Source organism: Mustela putorius, unplaced genomic scaffold (assembly GCF_011764305.1).
Source record: "Mustela putorius furo isolate JIRA1106 unplaced genomic scaffold, ASM1176430v1.1 tig00003853_pilon_pilon_pilon, whole genome shotgun sequence".
Taxonomy (NCBI): Eukaryota; Metazoa; Chordata; class Mammalia; order Carnivora; family Mustelidae; genus Mustela; species Mustela putorius.
Window position 1 is genome coordinate 82754959 of NW_025422005.1, and position 26120 is coordinate 82781078.

At 34.5% G+C, this 26120-nt stretch overlaps 1 protein-coding gene across 3 annotated transcripts in view; it reads right to left on the reverse strand.

Moving 5' to 3' along the window:
- Positions 1-26120, reverse strand: part of DPYD (dihydropyrimidine dehydrogenase) — an 836293-nt gene that overhangs the window by 627214 nt on the left and 182959 nt on the right. For all 3 annotated transcript variants that reach the window (XM_045064888.1, XM_045064890.1, XM_045064891.1), the window contains exon 4: positions 21645-21732. In XM_045064888.1, coding sequence (XP_044920823.1) covers positions 21645-21732 — 88 coding nt within the window. The remainder of the gene's footprint in view (positions 1-21644; positions 21733-26120) is intronic.

A 26120-nucleotide genomic window follows, 5' to 3' on the forward strand; every position in this document is an offset into this window, starting at 1 on the left:
CCAGATGGGAGCACCCAACTATATAAAACAATTAATAACAAACATAAAAGAACTCATTGTTAATAATACAATAACAGGACTTTAACACCTCACTTATATCAATGCACAGAGCACCTGAGCAGAAAATCAACCAGGAAACAATGGCTTTGAATGACAAACTAGACCAGATGGATTTAAAAGATCTATTCAGAACATTTTATCCTAAAGCAAGAGAACACATATTCTCTTCAAGTGCATATGGAACATTTTCCAAAATAGATCACACAATAGGTCACAAATAAGACCTTACGAAATACAAAGATACAAAGATCATACAATGAATCTTTTCTTTTCTTTTCTTTCTTTCTTTCTTTTTGAAAAAGATGTGAGAGGGGAATAAAGGGATTGGGTGAGCAGAGACGGGGAGAGAGAGAGGAAGGGGAAAAAAGAGAATCTTAAGCAGATTCCATGTGCAGCACAGAACCTAATGTGGGGCTCAATTTCATGACACTGAGATCATGACCTAGGCCAAAATCAAAAGTCAAAGGCCTAACTGAATGAGCCACCCAGGGGCACCCCCATGCAAATTTTCTGATCACAACACAAAGAAACATGAAGTCAACTACAAGAAAAAATTTGGAAAGACCACCACATGCTTAAGCGAGGTTAAAAAATATGCTACTGAACAATGAACAACTTAACCAGAAAATCAAAGAAAAAATTTAAAAAAAAATACATGGAAATAAGACACAATGGTCCAAAACCTTTGGGATAGCAATTCTAAGAGTTAAGTTAGAGCAATACAAACCTACCTCAAGAAGCAAGAAAAATCTCAATAAACAAATTAACCTTGCATTCAAAAGAGCTGGAAAAAGGCAACAAATGAAGCTCAAAGCCAGCAGAAGGGAAATATTGAAGTTCAGGGCATAAATAAATGATACAAAAACTAAAAAACAAACAAACAAAAGACAACAACAAAAATAATAGAGAATAGATCAATGAGACCAAGAGCTGGTTTAAAATAAATAAATAAATAAACAAATAAGATTGATAACCCCCCTAGCCAGATTTATCAAGAAGAGAAAGGTCCTAATTAAATAAAATCTAAAATGAGAGAGGAGAAATGACAACCAACATCACAGAAATACAAACAATTATAAGGAATATTACAAATATCTCTATGTCCAACCAATTGGACATACCTAGAAGAAATGGACAAAACATATAAACTACAAAAACTGAAATAGGATGGAATAGAAAACTTGAACATATTAATAACCAGCAAAGAAACTGATTCAGTAATCAAAAAATCTTCCAACAAACAACAGTCCAGGGCCGGATAGCTTCACAGGGGAGTTCAGCCACGCACTTAAAGAAGAGTTAATACCTATTCTTCTTAAACTATTTCAAAAAATAAAAATGGAACAAAAACTGCCAAATTCATTCTATGAGGCTAGCACTACCCGAATTCCAAAACCAGACAAAGACTCTACTAAAAAAGAGAATTATAGGCCAATAGCCCTAATGGACACATACACAAAAATTCTCAATAAAACAACTAGTAAATCAAATCTGACAGTACATTAAGAGAACCATTCACCACAATCAAGTGCAATTTATTCCTGGGGTGCAAGGATGTTCAATATTTGCAAATAAATTCACATAATACTCTACGTTAATAAAAAAAAAAAAGCACAAGAACCATATGTTCTTTTCTATAGATTCAGAAAAAGGATTTGACAAGATAAAACATTCATTCATGATTAAAACCATCAACAAAGTAGAGTTAGAGGGAATATCTCAACATAATAAAGGCCTTATATGAAAAAAAAATCATCCTGGACTGGGAAAAACTGAGAGTTTTTCTCATAGATGGTCAGGAACAAGACAGGTATGTCCACTCCCACCACCATCATTTAACACAGTACTGAATTCCTAGCCTCAGCAATCAAGACAACAAAAAGAAATAAAAGGCATCCAACTTGGCAAGGAAGAAGTCAAACTTTCACAGTTTGTAATGACATGATACTCATAAAGAAAACCCAAAAGACTCCACCAAAAAATTGTTAGAACTGATACAGAATTCAGTAATGTTGCAAGATACAAAAATCAATGTACAGAAATCTGTTGCTTTTCTACACACCAGTAATGAAGCAACACAAAGAGAAACCAAGGAATCAATCCCATTTACAATTGCACCAAAAACCTTAAGATATCTAGAGATAAACCTAACCAAAGAGGTAAAAGATCTGTACTCTGAAAATTAAAAAAACACAATGAAAAAAACTGAAGATGACACAAAAAAATGGAAAAACATTCCATGCTCATGGATTGGAATAATATTGTTAAAATGTCTATACTACCAAAAGTAGTATACACATTTAATGCAATCCCTATCAAAATACCACCAACATTTTTCACAGGGCAAGGAAAAATAGTCTTAAAATTTGTATGAAATCTTGGAGACATGTTTTGAAAGAAGATGTTGTGGCCAATGTGCGAAAATGAATTTTTGGGACTTCATCAAGATAAAAAGCTTCTCCACAGCAAAGAAAACAGTCAACAAAACAAAGAGGCAACCACAGAATGGGAGAAGATATTTGCAAATGACACTACAGACAAAGGACAGATACCCAAGATCTATAAAGAACTTCTCAAACTCAACACCCAAAAAACAGACAATCAAGTCAAAAAATGGGCAGAAGACATGAATAGATGCTTCTCCAATGAAGACATACAAATTGTTAACAGACACATGAAAGAATGTTCATTATCCTTAGCCATCAGGGAGATTCAAATCAAAACCACATTGAGATACCACCTTATACCAGTTAGAATGGCAACAATTAACAAGGCAAGAAACAACAAATGTTGAAGAGGATGCGGAGAAAGGGGAATCCTCTCACACTGTTGGTGGAAATGCAAGTTGGGGCAGCCACTTTGGAAAACAGTGTGGAGGTTCCTCAAGAAATTAAAAAAAGAAAACTACCCTATACCCTGCAATTGCACCACTGGGTATTTACCCCAAAGATACAGATGTAGTGAAAAGAAGGACCATATGCACCCCAATGTTCATAGGAGCAATGTCAACAATAGCCAAACTGTGGAAAGAGCCAAGATGCCCTTCAATAGACAAATGGATAAAGAAGATGTGGTCTATAAAACAATGGAATATTACTCAGCCATTAGAAATGATGGATACCCAACTTTTGCATCACCATGGATGGGACTGGCTGAGATTATGCCATGTGAAATAAATCAAGCAGAGAGAGTCAATTATCATATGGTTTCACTTACTTGTGGAACATAAGAAATAGCATGTAGGACATTAGGAGAAGGAAGAGAAAAATGAAGTCGGGGGGAATGGAGGGGGAGACAAACCATGAGAGACTGCAGAATCTGAGAAACAAACTGCGGATTTTAGTTGGGGGAGGAGATGGTTTTGCCTGGTGACAGGTACTAAGGAGGGCATGTATTGCATGGGGCAATGGATGTCATACATAAACAATAAGTCTTGGAACACTACATCAAAAATTAATGATGTACTATATGGTGACTAACATAACATTAAAAAAAAAAATTTTGTATGGGACCACAAAAGAACCTGAAGAGCCAAAGCAATCTTGAAAAAGGAAAGCAAAGCTACAGTCATCACAATTCTGGACATCAAACTATAACAGAAAGCTGTAGTGATCAAGACAATATGGTACTGGCACACAAAAAAAAAAAAAAAAAAAAAAAAGACACACAGATCAACAGAACAGTATAGAAAACCCCGTAATAAACCCACAGTTACATGGTCAATTAATCTTTGATAAAACAGGAAAGAATATCCAATGGGGGGGGTCTCTTCAACAAATGGTGTTGGGAAAACTGGGCAGCAACATGCAAAAGAATGAAACTGGACCAGAGGTGCCTGGGTGGCTCAGTTGGTTAAGCATCTGCCTTCAGCTCACATCACAATCCGGGGTTTCAGGATGGACCCCTGTGTGAGGCTCTCTGCTCAGTGGGGAGCCTACTTCTCCCTCTCCCTCTGCTCCTCCCCCTGCTTGCACTCTCTCTTTCTCTCTGTCAAATAAATAAAATCTTTAAAAAGAAAGAAAGAAAGAAAGAAAGAAAGAAAGAAAGAAAGAAACTGGACCACTTTTTACAGCATATACAAAAATAAATTCAAAGCAGAGGAAAGATCTAAAAACGAGACCTGAAACCATTAAAATCTTAGAGGAGTATACAGCAGTAACCTCTTTAACATCAGCCATACCAAGTTCTTACTAGATAGGTCTCATGAGTCAAGGAAAACAAAATAAAAAATAAACTATCAGGACTTTAGCAAAATAAAAGCTTCTGCACAGAAGGAAATAATCAACAAAACTAAAAGGCAACCTACATAATGAGAGAAGATATTTGCAAATGGCATTATCTGATAAAGGGTTAGTATCCAAAATCTGTAAAGAATTTATAAATCTCAACACCCCCCCAAAAATGAATAATCCAATTAAAAAATGTGCAAAAGACATGAAGAGAAATTTTTTCCAAATATATCTAGATGGCCAACAAACACATGAAATGATGCTCACCGTCACTCATGTGGCTAGAGAGTATTATGTTAAGTGAACTAAGTCAGTTGGAGAGATACAAATACATATGATTTCACTCACATGTGGAATTTAAGAAACACACTAGCAAAGAAATAAGAGAGAGAGAGAGAGCAGCAAACCAAGAAACAGACTCTTAATTATAAAGAATAAACTGATGGTTACCAGAGGGGAGTTGGTGGGGACATGGGTTAAATTGGTGATGGGGATTAAAGAGTACACTTGTGATGAGCACCAGGTGTTGTATGGAAGTGCTGAATCACTAAATTGTACACCTGAAACTAATATTACATTGTACATTAGTAAACTGGAATTTTAATAAAAACTTTACATTTAAAAAATACATCTTTGTAACAAAACTTACAATAGTGAAATGTGATACCTCCAGCTTTGTTCTTTCTCAAGACTGCTTTGGTTATTTGGGGTCTTTGGGATCCCACACAAATTTTAGATTGTTTGTTCTAGTTCTATGAAAAATGCTGTTAGTATTTTAATAGGGATTACATTAAATCTGTATATTGCTTTGGGTAGTAAAGGCATTTTAACAACATTTCTTCTTCCAATCCAAGAGCGTATAATGTCTTTCCATTTGTTTGTGTCATCCAGTTTCTTTCACCAATGTTTTATAGCTTTCAGATTATAGGTTTTTCACCCCCTTGATTTGATTAAGTTTATGCCTGTTTAGAGCTTTCTATATATACTATCATGTCATCTGCAAATAGTGAAAGTTTGACTTCTTACCAATGTGATACCTTTATTCCTTTTTCTTGTCTGATTTCTGTGGCTATGACTTCCAGTACTATGTTGAATGAAAGTGGTAAGAGTGGACTCCTTGCCTTGTTCCTGACCTTGAAGGAGAAGTTTTCAGTTTTTCTCCGTTGAGTATGATGCCAGCTGTGGGTTTTTCACACAAGGTCTTTAATATGTTGAGGTATGTTCCCTCTAAATATACTTGTTGACGGTTTTACCATGAATGGATGTTGTACTCACAATCTAAACTTTTATTTAATACTGAATAGATAGTCAACCAATGGTTCTTTTTCCTTCAAAATTAAATAATGCTTAAGTGTCACCATGCATTTATTTTAAAAATGCTCATTTAGTATGATAAGAGTAAACAGATACAGCCTTATCTCCTTGGCCTTATTTTCTGTTTTTGAATAATTGAATAACATTCTGTTTTGAATAATATGAATAACATTCATAATGAACAATTACTAACTAAATTACTAGTCTATTCCTTAGGAAACATCCTTTGTTCCTGCTTAAGCCCATTGATCCCCTTGCTCAGTACCTGCAACTAAGCATTTAACAGTTGCTAGAGAAAATCTCAAAGTCACTGTCACTATTCTTTCCTCCTCTTACTTGATATCATAGTAACATCTGACATGACTGATTAACAAATATTTAATGACTGACACACTGCCTAAATGACCTAATTATATAATTAGAAGACTTATTGTAACATAAAAACACCATCATGAGGAAAAAAATGTCAACTGTAGATTACTTTTCAGGATATTTGGGGGAGGGAAGTAGCATAGAAATATAATCTAATTAAACAATTAAGGATCTTTCCACAAGAATACTGATTATGTTATGACCCACAAATTGAGTTTCAAAATTGTATCTACAAAGATGACATAAGAAATAAATACGCTTAAAAAAATTAAAAAAAAACATTTAGAATTACACTTATGGTTCATGATTTCCTATAGTTGTCAAACTACAAGGTCTGATCTACCACAATATATCACTGACAATAAAACTCTCTAGTTTTATTCAATAATCTCATGATTCCAAGTATAACTCTTACACCAAAATAAAATTGTAGGAGACTATAACTTTTTTTAAAAAAAAGTACTTCAAAAAATTAGCTAAAATTACTGAATGTTTCTTAAATAAAAGCTCGATGGACCTAAAAAAAAAAGGAAGAGAAGGGTAAGGGAGGGGAAGAGAAATGAAGGGAAGGGAAAGGAAGGGAGGGGAGGAAACCTCCCTGACATCAAGACATTTTGGTATCAGAGTGAAAAGTCACTTCAGAATGAGGTTCAGAATCTGCTTCAAATGTGTGGTAATCAAAGTGTTTCTGAAGTGACAGGACTAAGAGATGAGAAGAAATGGCATCTGAGTTATCCTGGATTGACACGAGTAAAAAATCAAGAAACTTCAGAATATGTCTTGGCATAATGACTTGGCCAACTGGCTAGAGATGTTCACTGATTCACTTAGGAAATGATGACTAGAAGATATATTTTTAATGTGCTTGGAACAAATTATGGAGAAATTTGACTTCCAAACTAAGGGTTTAGTATCTAACTGAAGCTTTTTCATAGAAAGGTGCTAGTATTAAAGGACTAATTGTGAAGATTACTGTATAAATGCTGTGGAAACTCTCAGAAATAGAGTGGAAAAACAGGAAAAGTGAAGAAGACACAATGATACATTAAAAAAAGGAATACATCAGCATGTATCACAGAATACACAAAAATGGTTTTGAAAATGGTCTGAGCCAACATCAAACAATGATTCAGAAATCACCTTTGCTCTCTACCTCTCACAAATAACTCTGAAGAAATGATAGATTACTGTGTAGGAAGCTGGGTACTCAGAGTCAAAGACATTCAGAAACCTATTAGAAAGGGAACACCTCCTCAACTGTTCTCATCAAGACTGTCAAGATCAATATCAATTTTTTTTCTCTCATAGTAAGTGGAGAGATTTCTTGAGTTCTCCTTCTAAACAAGAGGTTTGACTCCTATTCTGTGAGCTTTTAAACCTTTCTAAAAGCAAAGGCTATAGAATTTAAATTTAGAAGGGTACTTTAAAGACACCCCAGTAGTCTCCTTCTAGAAAATACACAATCACTTCACTTGGTTTCTTCAGGTTATTCAATCATTCACAAGTATTTTAGTCTTCAATTGTGTGAAGAAAAATGTACCAAGTCATGTTAGGAGGCATAAAAATTAAATATCTGATTTTTGTGCATATATTTGTTTTATGAGGACTTTTACTCCTTCTTTAAGCAAAAATCTAAAACACAAATGGTTTGATATATTTGTTTTTTTTATATCAACACAAAAGAACATGCATTGAATGTTCCCTAGTCCATTAACTTACCCGTATTTTGCAGGTGTTGAATTTTCTATTACTCAATGGGATTTTTAAAAGCTTGTTCGAAGCTACAATATGTGCCATTTCCATGTGGGTTAATTCTAAGACAACTTTAACTTTTATTCTTTGCTTTTTATTTTTAAAGTTGTAACTTGAAATTGCATTAGTGTCATCTCTATACAATTTAATGGTTTTAAAGTCATTATCAAGAAACATGAAAATCTCGCAAGCCAGCTAACATCTCATATGTTATAACAAATTTAACCAATAGTCCAATCATATTCAGGCCTTCATATCACCACAACATTATCAAAACAGCTGGTGGATTTATTTTAAAGTGTTCTTGCTTTTTCCAATGAGAGTTTTCACAGATGGAAGCACCCTTCCAAGATAAACTTCAATCTGCTACATTTAAAAAAATACTTGGGAAAGTTCAATAAGTTTGCAAGTGTGAGAAGGGTGAATTAACACCACTTATACTTCTAGACTGAGCTGTATAATGGTGAGTGTCTAATGGTGAGTGTGCATTAAATTAATGCACATTAATTTAATATAAAATGTCCCTAATAGCACATATAGAAAATAAAGGCATAGGGAACACCATCAAGCTATCACCATATCTCAGTAAAAAACCCACTGGTCTTCAGACATTTGGCAAAGGAGAGTGGGAACCTATCATTCACAGGACACACAAAAACTCCTGCCCTCACAGTACTCACTCTTCTGGGGACAAATGGATACAGAATATGTTTGCCTGGTTTTACTCAGAAAACCCTCCCTTCAAAACTCAGAAACACTAAATTTTAGAAAAGTTTTGCACAATATGATTAGACTTTTAGAACTATGAATGCGTAAGAAAAAAATTATTTTTGTAGAAAACAATTTTTTTTTAATATGACCTTGAGATGCTGAACTAGGAAACTTGACACAGACAGCATGCCTAGTACATTATACAGCATAGAACAGATTTAACAAATTTAAGTCAGCATCACATTCCCCCTAGGCTTTTTCTAGCTAAAAATTTTTTTCTTGGGGCACCTGGGTGGCTCAGTGGTTAAGCCTCTGCATTTGGCTCAGGTCATGATCACAGGGTCCTGGGATAGAGCCCTGCATCTGGCTCTCTGCTCAGCGGGGAGCCTGCTTCCTGCTCTCTCTCTGCCTGCCTCTCTGACTACTTGTGATCTCTGCAAAATAAATAAATAAAATCTTTAAAAAAATTTTTCTTATAATATTAATCCTGAGAGTTTAAGATTTTAAAGTTTATTAAAGAAAATTCATATTAGGAAGCACAATAAGAAAGAAAGCAAGAAAGAAGCAAAAACTGTATGAAGAAAAATAACTGAATAACCTTATTGCAAATAAGATTTAAAACAACAAATCCACTGACTGCTGCAAAAAGTTGTATGTATAAGACAATTAGTAATAAAGACAAAATTTCATTATTTATGTTATTAGAACTAGACTATAACACTTCTATTTTCTTCTTTTCAAACAAAATAACATCAGGTTATTTTGTGAGAATTTGTTCTTTACTGACAAGAATGTGAGATTTCTTAATTGACAGGGTGCTGCAGTGTCTACCATACTGTATTATTATATTGTAGCTCATAAAACCAGCTGCCAGTCACTATTTGTACAATGGGTACTTACCAGAAAACTCTCCATTCCGAGTACATTAATTTAAACCCATTATTACTTTTAAAAGCAAAACTAGTTTTGATAATAATTTACCTAAATTTTTCACTTTGCCAATTTTTAGAAAAGTAAACCCAAATTTCCTTAAGATGAAGTTTACTGTTGCTGGGGGAAAGGAAGTTGGAAGGATACGATAATCAGGTGAAGGGCATCAAGGGGGGACATTTTACATAAAGAGCATTGGGTGTTATACGCAATTGATGAACCACTAAATTCTACCCCTGAAAATAATAATACAGTATATGTTAACAAATGAATTTAAATAAAAAATTTTAAGAACTTAAAAAATTTTAAATAAAAAAGTCTTACATTTAAAAAAAATTAAATAAAAATATAAAAAATTTCTTAAAAATACTGTTATAAATTTTACCCACCATTTAAATATTGACAGCACTTACAAAATTGTCATGATAGAAAATATGTTGCTTGGGACACTTGGGTGGCTCAGTGGGTTAAAGCCTCTGCCTTCAGCTCAGGTCATGAGTTGGCTCTCTGCTCAGCAGGGGGCCTGCTTCCCCCCCCCACCAGTACCTGCCTACTTCTCTGCCTACTTGTGATCTCTGTCAAATACATAAATAAAATCTTTTAAAAAAAGAAAATATGTTGTTTATATGTATATATAAATACAATATCCTCTATATTTTATGACTTATATTTTCTTTTTTACATATATATTTTACATTTATATTATATATACTTTATAGTTTAATAAATTATTCATCTAGATTGTGTAGTGTTATGTGGACAATAGCACACCAGAAAAAAATCAAGAAATTTATTTATTCTATCAAGTAGTTATGGGATCTGGGATAAACTACTTAGCCTTGATGGGTTTCAAATTACCTTTCTAACCAACAAGATAGCTAGATAGATGAAAATGCCATTCATCCAAATTGTTACATTTATTTTTACCTGTTAATATTAAAAAATATTCTAGGGGGTACCTGGGTGGCTCAGTGGGTTGGAGCCTCTGCCTTTGGCTCCAATCCTGATCCCTGGGTCCTGGGATCTAGCCCTGCTTTGGCTCTCTGCTCAGCAGGGAGCCTGCTTCCCTTCCTCTCTCTCTGCCTGCCTCTCTGCCTACTTGTGATCTCTGTCTGTCAAATAAATAAATAAAATATTTAACAACAACAACAACAAAATATTCTAAACAGTATCCTATGTGTCTATACAGATTTTCCTTTGTCTTGATTATACTGAAGTAAAAAATTATTATTTCAGTTTAATTTTCATATACATACATAAAACTAGATTCTTTTTTTCTAAATAATTTAAGTTCTAAAAAATATTAACAAAGGCATATGTTTAAATATGTCCATACATAACATACAACTACAAACAATGTGGTATTACTTGTTTCTTATAAAATTGGCTTAAGTTGTGTAATGAAAATCTTCTATCAGTTAGTTAAACTGACATTATTTTTAGGTTTTATATCATTTAGATTTTGTAATAAATTGACTAACAGTGCTTTGAGTTACAGAAGGTTTTCCAGAACTAAATGTTCAACTTTTGAAACAAATATGAAGAAAAGCAGTTATTATTACACATTCTATTAGCTGTGATTAAAAGTAAAAATGTAACCTTTAAAGGCCTGAAGATATATATTACAAAACAGAAACAAGATAGATTTTTGCATAAGCATTAATGATTCAATAGACAATGTAACATCTATTTATCTTTTTCAGCAGAATACATTAAAGAAGATGGGACATTTTGAAAATAATATTCCAGTGTTTTAAAACTAGTAAATTTAGTACCCTATCATTTGCCAGATTCAACACTAGGAAGTTATATATTAAAATTAACGACTGAATTTTGGTTTATGCAGTTAATGTTATATCAACTGATAAATGAATGAGGTGAAACGGACATACATTTTCATTTTCATTAATAATTTTAAATTGTTATTTTATTATACTCTGAACACAGTGTTCAATAGTTATTTTGTAGAGCTTTTTTTTTATATAAGCAGACAAAAGTTAGGATATTCTGAAAATAAATATAATATCAGGGAAATGGCTTTAGTCGATGATAAAGTATACTACACAGTATAGTATTTAAAACACCTTGGTCCTGTCAAAGATATATAGATTGGTAGGACAAATAGAGCATTTGAAAATATACCTAAATAAATATAGGATTAAATATATGATAAATGTGACATTTTAGGACAGTGGAAAAATATATTATTTAGCAGATTTGAAATTATTAGTCATTTAGAGAAAAAAAGAGAAAGTCTGGATCTTTCAATCTTTACACCAAAGGGAAAAAAAAAAAAGAAAACCAACTTAGAATATGGTCTGTCACATGCTACTCTGTAACCTCTCTGCTTTATTATATCATGCTACTAGTGACTTTAACTTAATTATGTTTACTTAAAAATATACATACTCATTGTAGAAGTACATGCTCATTTTTCTAAGAAAAATGTTAACTTCTCGTCACCCCTCCATCACCTCAACCAAATGAGGAAACTAAAGTTAAATTATATCCTTCTATGCCATATTTCCTCATATATAAATCAGATTTTTTATAAAGATAATATGTTATACATTTTATTTTTTTTTAAGATTTTATTTATTTGTTTGACAGAGAGAGATCACAAGTAGGCAGAGAGGCAGGCAGAGAGAGAGGAAGGGAAGCAGGCTCCCTGCTGAGCAGAGAGCCTGATGTGGGGCTTGATCCCAGGACCCTGAGATCATGACCTGACCTGAAGGCAGCGGCTTAACCCACTGAGCCAACCAGGCGCCCTGTTATTCATTTTAATATGCAACTTACATTTTTCATTTAATAGCAATTCCCCTCTAGGTCAATAAATAATAATATATTTTTAAGAATAACCTCATAACATTCCATAATATAAGTATTAAAATATAATAAGTAATAAAAATATAAGTAATAAGTAATATACAACATATAATAAATAATATAAATAGACTTAGCAGTTTTCATAATGATGGGCACTATAGTTGTTTCAGGTATCTGCCACTTCAAATGATGCTACAACTGCTACAATAAAATATAGTGTACATATAGCATTACATGGTAGCATTTTTATTTTTCTAGGAAGAGCATATAATAAAGCACAATTGGCACAATGGTATATATATTTGTAATTTACAAATAAATTTCTACTATGTGACACTTATTGTTTCCTTCCAGCTGAAGAGCATAAGAGGTTATTAAACTTCTTAACTTCAACAATCTGATGAGAGGAAAGTGGTGTCCCATCTTTTGATATATATATATCTCTGGCTAATACTGAACTAAGACATCTCTAATATGGTAATTAGTCATTTGCATTACCTCTTGTGTAATGTTTATGACCTTTGCCTATGTGTATACTGGATTAGTTATTATTTAAATACCCAGGAACACTTTGATAATAGATAAGTTAATATATGGTTTAAAAAAAAATCATTTCAAGTTGCATTAGCTTTCATTTAAAAATGTGTGCATTAAAATTTGTTCTCACATAATTTATAGCTTCCAAATTATTTTAAAAGACTTTATTTATTTATTTGAGAGACAGAGATCACAAGTAGGCAGAGAAGCAAGTGGGGTTGGGGGGGGAGCAAGCTCCCTGCCAAGCAGAGAGCCTGATGTGTCACTGGATCCCAGGACCCTGAGATCATGACCTGAGCCGAAGGCAGAGGCTTAACCCACTGAACCACCCAGGAGCCCCTAATGAGGGGTTATAAAAGCAAATTCAAAATTACACCTGAACGATTTTTCAAAGAACCCATCATTTTCCACTAAATTGAAATGAACTCTTCATTACATATTATGTTCTCTTACATACTTCATCCTCTTTACAGACTTTCATCTGCTCCAGAAAACGTGTATTCTTGTACCAACAGTACATGTTGATTATAGAAGCTTTACAGTGAGTTTAAGATCTGATGTGGCAAATCTTTTTGTCTTATTCTTCAGAAGTTTCTTTCTTCCATATAGCTTCCCAATTACTATTTCAGTATTTGTCAATGTGGGTTTCAATCAATCTAGACTACCTATTAAATCTTTAGTAATTATTACACTTTTTTTTATAATTTTTTATTTTTTATAAACATATATTTTTATCCCCAGGGGTACAGGTCTGTGAATCACCAGGTTTACACACTTCACAGCACTCACCAAAGCACATACCCTCCCCAATGTCCATAATCCCATCTCCCCTTCTCTTCTTTGTTTTGTGAGATTAAGAGTCACTTATGGTTTGTCTCCCTCCCAATCCCATCTTGTTTCATGGATTCTTCTCCTACCCACTTAAGCCCCCATGTTGCATCACCACTTCCTCATATCAGGGAGGTCATATGATAGTTGTCTTTCTCTGCTTGACTTATTTCGCTAAGCATGATACCCTCTAGTTCCATCCATGTTGTCGCAAATGGCAAGATTTCATTTCTTTTGATGGCTGCATAGTATTCCATTGTGTATATATACCACATCTTCTTGATCCATTCATCTGTTGATGGGCATCTAGGTTCTTTCCATAGTTTGGCTATTGTGGACATTGCTGCTATAAACATTCGGGTGCACGTGCCCCTTTGGATCACTACGTTTGTATCTTTAGGGTAAATACCCAATAGTGCAATTGCTGCGTCATAGGGCAGTTCTATTTTCAACATTTTGAGGAACCTCCATGCTGTTTTCCAGAGTGGCTGCACCAGCTTGCATTCCCACCAACAGTGTAGGAGGGTTCCCCTTTCTCCGCATCCTCGCCAGCATCTGTCATTTCCTGACTTGTTGATTTTAGCCATTCTGACTGGTGTGAGGTGATATCTCATTGTGGTTTTGATTTGTATTTCCCTGATGCCGAGTGATATGGAGCACTTTTTCATGTGTCTGTTGGCCATCTGGATGACTTCTTTGCAGAAATGTCTGTTCATGTCCTCTGCCCATTTCTTGATTGGATTATTTGTTCTTTGGGTGTTGAGTTTGCTAAGTTCTTTATAGATTCTGGACACTAGTCGTTTATCTGATATGTCGTTTGCAAATATCTTCTCCCATTCTGTCAGTTGTCTTTTGATTTTGTTAACTGTTTCCTTTGCTGTGCAAAAGCTTTTGATCTTGATAAAATCCCAATAGTTCATTTTTGCCCTTGCTTCCCTTGCCTTTTGCGTTGTTCCTAGGAAGATGTTGCTGTGGCAGAGGTCGAAGAGGTTGCTGCCTGTGTTCTCCTCAAGGATTTTGATGGATTCCTTTCGCACATTGAGGTCCTTCATCCATTTTGAGTCTATTTTTGAGTGTGGTGTAAGGAAATGGTCCAATTTCATTTTTCTGCATGTGGCTGTCCAATTTTCCCAGCACCATTTATTGAAGAGGCTGTCTTTTTTCCATTGGACATTCTTTCCTGCTTTGTCGAAGATTAGTTGACTGTAGAGTTGAGGGTCTATTTCTGGGCTCTCTATTCTGTTCCATTGATCTATGTGTCTGTTATAAGAACATATTATGAGCAACTCTACGCCAACAAATTTGACAATCTGGAAGAAATGGATGCATTCCTAGAAACATATAAACTACCACAACTGAACCAGGAAGAAGTAGAAAGCCTGAACAGACCCAGAACCAGTAAGGAGATTGAAACAGTCATTAAAAATCTCCAAACAAAAGCCCCAGGCCAGACAGCTTCCCGGGGGAATTCTACCAAACATTTAAAGAAGAACTAATTCCTATTCTCCTGAAACTGTTCCAAAAAATACAAATGGAAGGAAAACTTCCAAACTCATTTTATGAGGCCAGCATCACCTTGATCCCAAAACCAGACAAGGATCCCATCAAAAAAGAGAGCTATAGACCAATATCCTTGATGAACACAGATGCGAAAATACTCAACAAAATACTAGCCAATAGGATTCAACAGTACATTAAAAGGATTATTCACCACGACCAAGTGGGATTTATTCCAGGGCTGCAAGGTTGGTTCAACATCCGCAAATCAGTCAATGTGATACAACACATCAATAAAAGAAAGAACAAGAACCATATGATACTCTCAATAGATGCTGAAAAAGCATTTGACAAAGTACAGCATCCCTTCCTGATCAAAACTCTTCAAAGTGTAGGGATAGAGGGCACATACCTCAATATCATCAAAGCTATCTATGAAAAACCCACTGCAAATATCATTCTCAATGGAGAAAAACTGAAAGCTTTTCCGCTAAGGTCAGGAACACGGCAGGGATGTCCATTATCACCACTGCTATTCAACATAGTATTAGAGGTCCTAGCCTCAGCAATCAGACAACAAAAGGAAATTAAAGGCATCCAAATCGGCAAAGAAGAAGTCAAATTATCACTCTTCGCAGATGATATGATACTATATGTGGAAAACCCAAAAGACTCCACTCCAAAACTGCTAGAACTTATACAGGAATTCAGTAAAGTGTCAGGATATAAAATCAATGCACAGAAATCAGTTGCATTTCTCTACACCAACAGCAAGACAGAAGAAAGAGAAATTAAGGAGTCAATCCCATTTACAATTGCACCCAAAACCATAAGATACCTAGGAATAAACCTAACCAAAGAGGCACAGAATCTATACTCAGAAAACTATAAAGTACTCATGAAAGAAATTGAGGAAGACGCAAAGAAATGGAAAAATGTTCCATGCTCCTGGATTGGAAGAATAAATATTGTGAAAATGTCTATGCTACCTAAAGCAATCTACACATTTAATGCAATTCCTATCAAAGTACCATCCATCTTTTTCAAAGAAATGGAACAAATAATTCTAAAATTTATATGGAACCAGAAAAGACCTCGAATAGCCAAAGGGATATTAAAAAAGAAAGCCAACGTTGGTGGCATCACAATTCCGGACTTCAAGCTCTATTACAAGCTGTCATCATCAAGACAGCATGGCACTGGCACAATTATTACACTTTTATACATGTATTAAGAAATAATTATCTGCTGTTAGATTAGATTTTAAAAGGTAAAATTATAGCTAAAACATTTTTAAAAAGTCATCTGAATGTATTTTTGAGCTGCCATGTCCAAGTCTGAAAATGACAAGGCAGTAAGAGAGAAAAATAAGTGTAATCACCTAAAGGCATTTGGTAAGTAAACCAGGAGAATATTGTCCTCCAAGAATATAACAGATACAAAACCCTTGTAAAGAAAAATGTATTAATTGCATTCTCCCCCAAATTTCTACAAACTTTAAAGAAAAGCAGAGGAAAGAAAGAAAAAAAGAAAGGAAGAAAGGAAGGAAGGAAGGAAGGAAGGAAGGAAGGAAGGAAGAGAAAAGGAAAGGAACCATAAGATAAGTTAAGTTATGGAGAATAAAGTAAAAAGGTTTAACATATGTCTAATTAAGAGTTCCATAAGGAGATGATAGAGAGTGAATGAGAAATTCTCCCAAATGATGAAAGTCATCAGTGCACAGATTCAACAACTATAGTGAAAAGTAAGCAGAATAAACAAGAAGAAATCCAAACGTAGATTTGAGTGTCTCAGTCAGTTAAGCGTCTGTCTTCGGCTTACCTCATGATCCCGGAGTCCTGGGATCAAGCCCATGTTGGGCTCCCTGCTCAGCAGGAGACTGTTTCTCCCTCTCTTCCCTCTCCCCCTGCTCATGTACTCTCTCAGTCACTTTCTTAAATAAATAAATAAAATCTTAAAAAAAAAAAAAAGAAAGAAATCGAAACACAGATAAATCACTGTTTAGTGGAACACTAAAGATAAAAAGTTCTTTAAAACAACCCCCTCCTGGGGCACCTGGGTGGCTCAGTAGGTTAAGCCTTTGCCTTCGTCTCTGGTCATGGTCTCAGGTTCCTGGGATCAAGCCCCGCATCTAGCCCCGCATCGAGCCCCACATCGGGCTTCCCCCTCTCCCTCTGCATGCCCCTCTGCCTACTTGTGATCTCTCTCTCTGTCAAAAAGATAAATAAATAAATAAATAAATAAAATCTTAAAAAAAAAGCCCCCCTCCAAAGACATGTAACACTCAAATAAGCATTAATTAGGTTTTTGTTAATTTTCCAATAGTATCAGTATAAGCAAAACTAAACCACTTTCCCATGGCAATTCCAAAATGAAAAAAAAAAGGAAAAAAAATGAAGAAAATTGGCAAAATGTGAATAAAGCTAACCCAATATAGACTAATATTGGAAGAAATACAGACTAATATTGGATTAGCTTTATTCACATAGACTAATAAAGCATAACAATAATATCTTACAAGTTTTAAAAGGATAAGATTAATATACATAAAACAGTATTTTCTGACTTAGGGATAAGCTAATTGGATATATAGTACTTTACTCCCTACCAGAAGACCCACTCAAATTAACATCCTAAATGACACAGACCATACCAAAAATGAGTTGTAAAAATTTGAATTCACTGAGTCCTAGAAAAATACATTTTCACTTACTCAAATACTGGCATCTCAACTGTAAATGAAATTAACACATGAATTCAGAACTATTTACTTAAGCCAAATGGCACATTCACTCTAATTGTTTGCCCTCTAAAAGCATAACAGAGTTTTTAAAACTCTGTGTTTTAAAACTGTGTTCTCTTGAGCATCATTATATGGCAGCGTGTAAGTTTCTAACAGACCTCTTAGGACAAAGGTGCTCATAGTTCTTGTTTAACAAAACAAGTGAGGAAACTAGCCTTGCACACTTAAAGAAACCTTATCACTACCTTTTTATTTTACATATTTAAAATATTCATATTTTCAAATACTAATGGGAGGTAATTTGTGGGCCTCCTAATTTTTTTTTTTTCATCTCCTTATTTCTCTGTCATGATAGTGGGGAAAAGCTCAATAGGCTTACTTAATAGGCTATGTATTTGGACACTGATTTCTAGGCACTGGGAAGCCACTGACATTTTTTGAACAAAGCAGTGATATAATTAGAGCTATGTTTTCAGGAAATTATTCTGGAAATTATCAACATTTTACTTGATAAAGGTATTAAACCACTTAGCCATTATAACTGAAAAGCAAACCCCAAAGGAGGATGAAGTGAAACTATTGATTAAGCTTCTGCTTTTTAACACTTGTGTCAGAAATATGCCTGTGTGTGTGCATGTGTACACACACATATACACATGCACATATATTGAGATGATTTCTTTTAAATAAAAATATTGTTGCCCATAGTTATCAAATGAATTCTGCTGGCGACATCTGTTCCTTCCCTGACTAGTACTTTCCATGGGGATCTATCATAAAGAAGAGTTTTGTTCTGTTTTTTTCCATTGCATCATTTAGTCAGCTTTCCTCTAATATGTATTATTAAGTTTATTTATCTAGGTATAAAAGCCACGCAAATCTGGGCACACAGATTCTATACAATATACAAATCAGTGGAAAAATCAATTCTTTACAATTTGACAGAAACATTTGAAAAGAGAAAGCAACTCCATTGTTCAAAATCAAGTATCATGAAACGAAGGAACATTTTAAAAAAGTCATTCTTTTTCGCTACATTTATAGATTGGTCTCACTCATTCTTATATACTGTATTTTTTTCCCCCAAAGGAAAGCTATCAGGAAATAGAACCCAGTATTCACAGTTTGATGACTCTGAAACGTGTACTTCCGATTGAGAGATACAATTGCAAACAACAGCCTGCATGAACGAAACAGAGAAAAACTGACTGAGGGGGTACAATAGAATTGAGTGTACCTTTGAAAACTAGAGCTGTAATCCAGTTTGTAAGAAAATAAAGAATGGAACTATTGGCCTAAACTCCCTGAATCACAGAAACCTAACACAATACAATACAAGTGACATCCTTTTCTCAAAGAGGCACAAGGCTCATTGAGTCTGGCGATTCAATTACCCTCTCAACCTGGAAAGAATCCCCCTCCTGAGTTGAGGTCCACTGGCAGAGCAATGTGGGACAGCCTACATTGTACACAGCTGGTAAATATCTAAAAAGCTGCAGGCTTTAAAGAACAAGAATCTCTGACCTTTTATGATTACTTCAGTGTTCTTCAACAAAACACTATTTAATGATAGAGTTCCCTAAATGCCTGGCAAAAGATCACATTTTCAATTAAAGGTCTCCAAATATCTTCTCTTCAAATAAAAATCTGTTTAAATAAAAATAGCTAAGCAAATCACTTCATTAGGCAGTAAGGAATACAGACAAATTAATGAAACAGAAGTTTTCCTAAAATAGAGGTGATTCTGATCTTGCTTAGACATTTTATAAACTTCTCAAAGAATACCATTATTCTCTTCAGGTCTTTTATTTTTTCCTATAAATTTGTATAGACCTTGAATGAATGGGGTATATACTAATTAGAATCCTACTATCACTAGTGGACTTTGGAATATCTAGGGAACATTTAGCTAAGATGGATTATAACTGTAATATCTCCTCATGCATGAAGTCAAGTATGGAAATAATTTTAGTCAAAACACTGCAGACTTCAAACTTTGGACATTTGGTTTCATCCCATTCCTAAGAAGCCATTAGTAAATAAATAAGATTTCACATAATGAATTATTTTCACATATAAGACAAAGGTCTTGTGATGATAGATGTTTGGGATTACCATAAAGTTAATAAATGAGATCCCTTCCTAGAATTCAACTTCTTAATTATAAAACAAATATAAAGAAATTGGTGATCTTCTATGGATGGGATTAAGTCTCAAATATTGAGAATAGAATGACAATATTTTCACAACTGAATCCCAGTCTAATGGCTTTGTCTCTTTTCCATCACTCTGTTTTCTGTAATCTAGGCCCTACCCTAGCCACACTGGAGTTACTACATTTGCCCAAATTTGTCATGTACATTCACATGGCTGCCTTTGCCCATGCGGAATACTCTTCCTGGATGCATAGATTGCAGCATCAGCCACATTCAATATAGTTAGGGTGTCTTTTTTTTTTTTTTTTTCTTAATGTATCCATTTCTGCTCACAAATTATGAACTTCTACAAGGCAGGGCCGTAACAGGAACCCAATACATGTCACTGTGTTTGGTACATAGCAGCTACTCAATAAATAATACCAGCTACAAAAATAGTAATCCCTTGTATAATATGCACCATACTGAATGTAGAGGGAAATTAATAATTCCACATCCACAAAATATTTGTTAAATAATCACTATGTTAGGGATGGTCACACGCAAGTATCATTTCATTTATACCACAATCTTGTAAGACAGATGCTGTCTTTCTTTCATAAATAATTTTCCCTGGGTTCCCAATAAGTGGTTAATCTAAAAATTTAACCTAGACTTAAATAAAATAAATATATTTATAAATAACAATATATTAAATATAATTAATATATCCATTTAGATTAATACCATAACATATACCTAAGTAATAACATTAATTCTTTTGAAATCCTAAAACTATATAAATGTACCATTTTCCCCTGAAATATTTTTTTGAATAACTGACATTGAGAAATGATCTTTTAAAAAAAAGGTAGCTGGTTGGTGAAGGAGTACTTATTGGATTTGTATAGCATTTTAGAACATAAATGTCAAACACTGAAAAGAAGGATTCTCTACATCCTTTAGGAAAGACTTCCTTCAGCTTTTGTCCATTTGCTAAAGCATCAAACACTTGGCTATGAGCTCACAATACTCATTTCACAACTGAAAGATACTATTAATTAATTATTCAATCAATCAAACATTCACTTAGTGAATGAAAAAATAGGCTTAGTTTCACACTGGTTTAAAAAAAAAAAGAAGATTAAAATTCTTTCTGTTCTACTCATGCTCATAAAAGTCTGTTTTGTATGTTTTAGTCTTGGGGGTTTTTTGGTTATAACTCTATTGAGTCTTTATGATTTATTCCATATCTTAAACAAATTAACTGAATTTTAGCAACAGGGAAAGTCCATTTCCTCGATGTGTCTCAGTCTGCCAGACTTAATACCAAAACACATTTTGAAACAAAAATATTTCACAAATTTGAAAAGCATTTTGCTAATCAATGACAGTTCCTATCTATAAGCATTTAGCAAGCTTAAGCTACAGTCAATCTATTCAGGGAGTGTCTTGGATTTAAAAATCATTAATTTTAACAAAAACTAATTTTTAAATCAATAAACAATGAATATGCATTTTTGTAATAATTATATCACAACTTGGAAGAGATTAATTAACAAAATGTACCGCATTTTTACATGCCTCTAGAAATCATATCTTTAGTAGCCTAACCCAATTTACTAAGACAAGCTTTATGCTTTAATCACAAGTCATAGATACCAAGATCAGTGCTGTTATTTTCATTTGCAGAGCTAAATCTGAATTTACCTTGTTTGCAATACTTGTGATGAATGATTTGATATCTAGATTGGTGGGACAGCTCTTCTGACAGGGGGCATCTGCACATTTCAGGCACCTAAGGAAAAAAATGACCAGATTAAAGAAACTCTAAGGTAACTGAGGTAATACTCTATATATTCTTTATCTGATACCCATTCAGAGTTAGCGTCTAGTAAGGACAAATAAAATAGTGCTATTTTTTAGGTACAGAATATTTTTTTTAAGCAAGAAACAAAGAATATCTGTGTTTCATTTTTTGTACACCTTCTGAGATGTATAAAATACCACCACTCGGGCTAACTGCCCATCCTTTCTGTGTTTCTCCTAGAGATTAAGAGAACCATACTTATTTAAGATACATCATTTATTCTTTTAATAACCCAGTCTTATTTTGATCTCTTCTAAACTGAGCAGAACTTAGAGAATACAGTCTTTTATGATAAAAGTTGTGTATGCCTTTATGCCACAATTATTATAAAAATACAAAGCAAACAAGCAAAGTGTCTCTCATTTTACCACTTGTAACTTCCTTTTTTCCTCCCATCATCTCTCCCACTTTGTCTCCCACCTTTACTCTCTCCCTCTTTCTTTACCTCCCAACAGCTCTCCCTCCCTCCAACTTTCTTGTGATTTTTAACCTACAGACTATTCACATGGTCATTGGTCTTTGTAGTACATGCTTCATGCATAGTTCAAATCCACCCCATTCCAGAATGAAGCATTTATTCCCCTGCTGCTGTAGCTTCAGCCAAAAAGAACAGGCTCAACCAAGGTCGTGTCCCCTTTCCAATGGCTGCCTGCTTCCAATTGCAGGTCAATGAAGAGGTAAGAGGCCCAGTACCCTTACCCAGACTTGGGGAACAAGTCTGCAAAGATCCACTGCAGCCTTTTTTTTTTTCTTTTTTCAGTGTTCCAAAATTCATTGTTTATGCACCACACCCAGTGCTCCATGCTATACATGCCCTCCTTAATACCCACCACCAGGCTCACCCAACACCCCATCCTCATCCCCTCCAAACCCTCAGTTTATTTCTCAGAGTCCATAGTCTCTCATGGTTTTTCTCCCCCTCCAATTTCGCTCAACTCATGTCTTCTCTCCATCTCCCAATGTCCCCTGTGCTATTCCTTATGCTCCACAAGTGAAACCATATGATAATTGACTCTCCTCTTGACTTATTTCACTCAACATAATTTCTTCCAGTCCCGTCCATGTTGATATAAAAGTTGAATATTCATCCTTTCTAATGGAGGCAAAATACTCCATAGTATATATGGACCACATCTTCCTTATCCATTAGTCTGTTGAAGGGAATCTTGGTTCTTTCCACAATTTGGCAACTGTGGTCATTGCTGCCATGAACATTAGGGTACAGACGGCCCTTCTTTTCACTACATCTGTATCTTTGGGGTAAATACCCAGTAGTGCAATTGCAGGGTCATAGGGAAGCTCTATTTTTAATTTCTTAAGGAATTTCCACACTGTTTTCTAGAGTGGCTGCACCAACATTCATTCCCACCAATAGTGTAAGAGGGTTCCCCTTTCTCCACATCCTCCCCACCACTGCAGCCTTTATTGTGGCTGGCTTTCCAATCCTGATTCCTTCACTTATGTAAAAAATATTGACCTTCTAATAAACTTCCTGCATACTAATCTCATTTCAAAATGTGCTTCCTGGGGAACCAACCAGAGATATGATCAAACTTTAGTGTGCCTAAGAATCAGCTTGATAAATATCACAGTTTCCACAGGGAAACCCCTCCTGAGTCCGAGTTATTGGCCTGAGAATCTGTATTGAGGGGGGGGAATCTTTGAGGTGATTCTGATATATATGGTTGGATCTACACAGCAAGAATCACAATTCTATAATTACTACATCAGGACTGAAACCGCAGGCTAGAATGGTCCTTAATTTTCATATCAATGTGTGTTATTTATTTATTTATTCATTTAATAAATATCTAATGAGCCCCTACTACATGGCGGAACCTGAGATATGAGGATATAAAATTGATAAACAAGACACAAGTCCTGCTCTCATGTACTTTGCAGTTTGGAGGAAGCTGACATGTATAAAAGGCAACTGTCATTGTCAATGTGAATTTGAGTGAAAATATTAACAGAAGGGAGCATTTCAGAGGAATGGTAGTGCTGGAGGGAGAGAGGCAGGCAAAGCTCTTTGGGAAGAGTACTACTCAAACAGAACACTGAAGTATGAATGGGCCTTAGGGAAGTGCAAAGGGTGGGATTTGGAGTGCAAGGTCACTCAAGATAATGATCCAATATGTGCCCAGGCCTGGAGAACATGACAAGGTACGTAAACTAATCCAGGTTGGTCAGACACACAGTGAGAAAAGGAGTAGAGAAGAATTAGGCTGGAGATCTAAAACTTAAAGTATACCATTGTCACATTTGTCAGAAGACCAGAATTCTCCAAGAATTTCATTAAGAATGAATCCTACACTGCTCAGTGACAAAGGTGACTAGCTAGCTCATTTTCTATCTACCTCCATGTGTAAAGACCTTGCTTCATTTCCTTTGAGAAAACAATACCAGTCTCCTTGTCATTCTTTTGTGAGTAGGAGAGTCCTCTTCATTGTCTGAACCAATTTCTCAGCACCTAATTAATATCTTGTTTTTAAATCTGATCTCTTTTCTCTGGTTTGTGCCCTTAGCCTTCTCTCTAAATTAAATTTTACACAATGAGTACCGAAGGCTTTTCATAATCAATTGTCCTCCCTGAAATGTAGTCATTAAACCTCTCCCCTATCATTCCTCTAAATGCCATTGTTAGATTCACATCTATCATTTAGCTGAATTCCTATCTTCTCATACTCACGATTTTTTTCTCCTAACACACTGTCACTGAGTTCAAAAAGAACTTCTTGAAAGTACAGTTAGCAGCATACACTGCACAACAGTGCAACGGAATATAATGCATGGTTAATTTGGTCTATGATGTTGAAATGAGGTGATATTATATGTGTTATCTCCACATGGATAAATATGTTGTACATTATTAGTGATCTGAAATGATTTCCTCTGAGGTGATAAAATAAAATAGCAAAAAAATTAGCAAATAATATGCCATCTTAAATAACTTCTAATTTATTAAAAATGTCACTTCAACAGTTTTAAAAATATTTGGAAATTCCCAGTAATAAAGCAACAAATGTACTTATTCGTTTCATATGTGTATGTGTGTGTATATATTTATGTCTATATATACATATGTGTGTATGTATATCTGTATATGTGTATATATATACACCATATAGATATATAGATTCTGCTCATCCTTAATGAAGTCACAAGTTTTCTGCTTTTCTTTTTTCTAACACCCAGCTTGAATAATAAGGCAATTAAAAAATAAAGTCATATTGTCAGCAGATATGAATGAGCCAAATTAATGCATAGTGTATTTCCCTGTTCTTCTAGAGAAATCTTAAATTCAACATAAACAGATTCACTTAACAGCACTGACAATGTAAGGATTTTTAGTTGTGGTTATTAAGCCTCTTTACCAAATAAGTCCCTTTTTATTATTGAGCTAGTTCACAAATAACAGCTGTTGGAAATGTCAGATGTTAATGAGGCAGGGCAATGCAAACCTGAATTGTAGCATTCATTTTTTTTTTCCTTTGGTGCCATGAATATGCCAGAATGGGCAGACTCTGATAATAATACCATCTTGCAATTCTCTAAGCGCTCTGCAGACTAAAGTGCATCAGGCTGCCATTAATCCCACTTATCACTCTGACAGCTCAGTAATTACACTACTGCTATAGCCAGGTAGTCCTAATAAAATATCAACCACTGCACTGGAATGCATACTGGTGAGATGTTTTATTAAACTTGGGGGGGGAGAGGGTTGATCATCAAGTGACATTAGTGTTGACCTATTTTTCTATTTGACAATAAATTATCCTTTGACCATGACATAATAGATATTACAGAGTGCATTTACTGTACCAAATCAGAAAGGTACTGCATTACAATGATGTAGGCAAATGGTGTAAATAAAATAGCAGAAATGCATGTCAGAATGTTATTACCTAAATTGCTTTAAATGATTGATACCATGAAAAATCACAGACACAGTACTTAGGGGAATATGTCAACAATTATTGTAAACCACAGTTCTACATAAATTTTTCCTTAGAAGTAACATTTAAATTATGCTTGTTTTTATCTTCATTTGTTTAATTCCCCTTTTATGTTTCAAAGTTACTCTGTTATAATGCGGTTTATTTTTAAATGCATTGTAAGAGCCAAAAGTTAATTCAGATAAACAATTATGTAATATTTTAATCCTGAAATAATTATATTTATACTAAAAGCAGAATATTAGATTATTTTTTAAGCAATGAAACATCTTAGATTTTTTACTAGTGATAAACTTTTTTCATTTCCACGTTTAATAGAGGGCATAACAATGGATTTCATTAAAAGCAAATATAGAATCC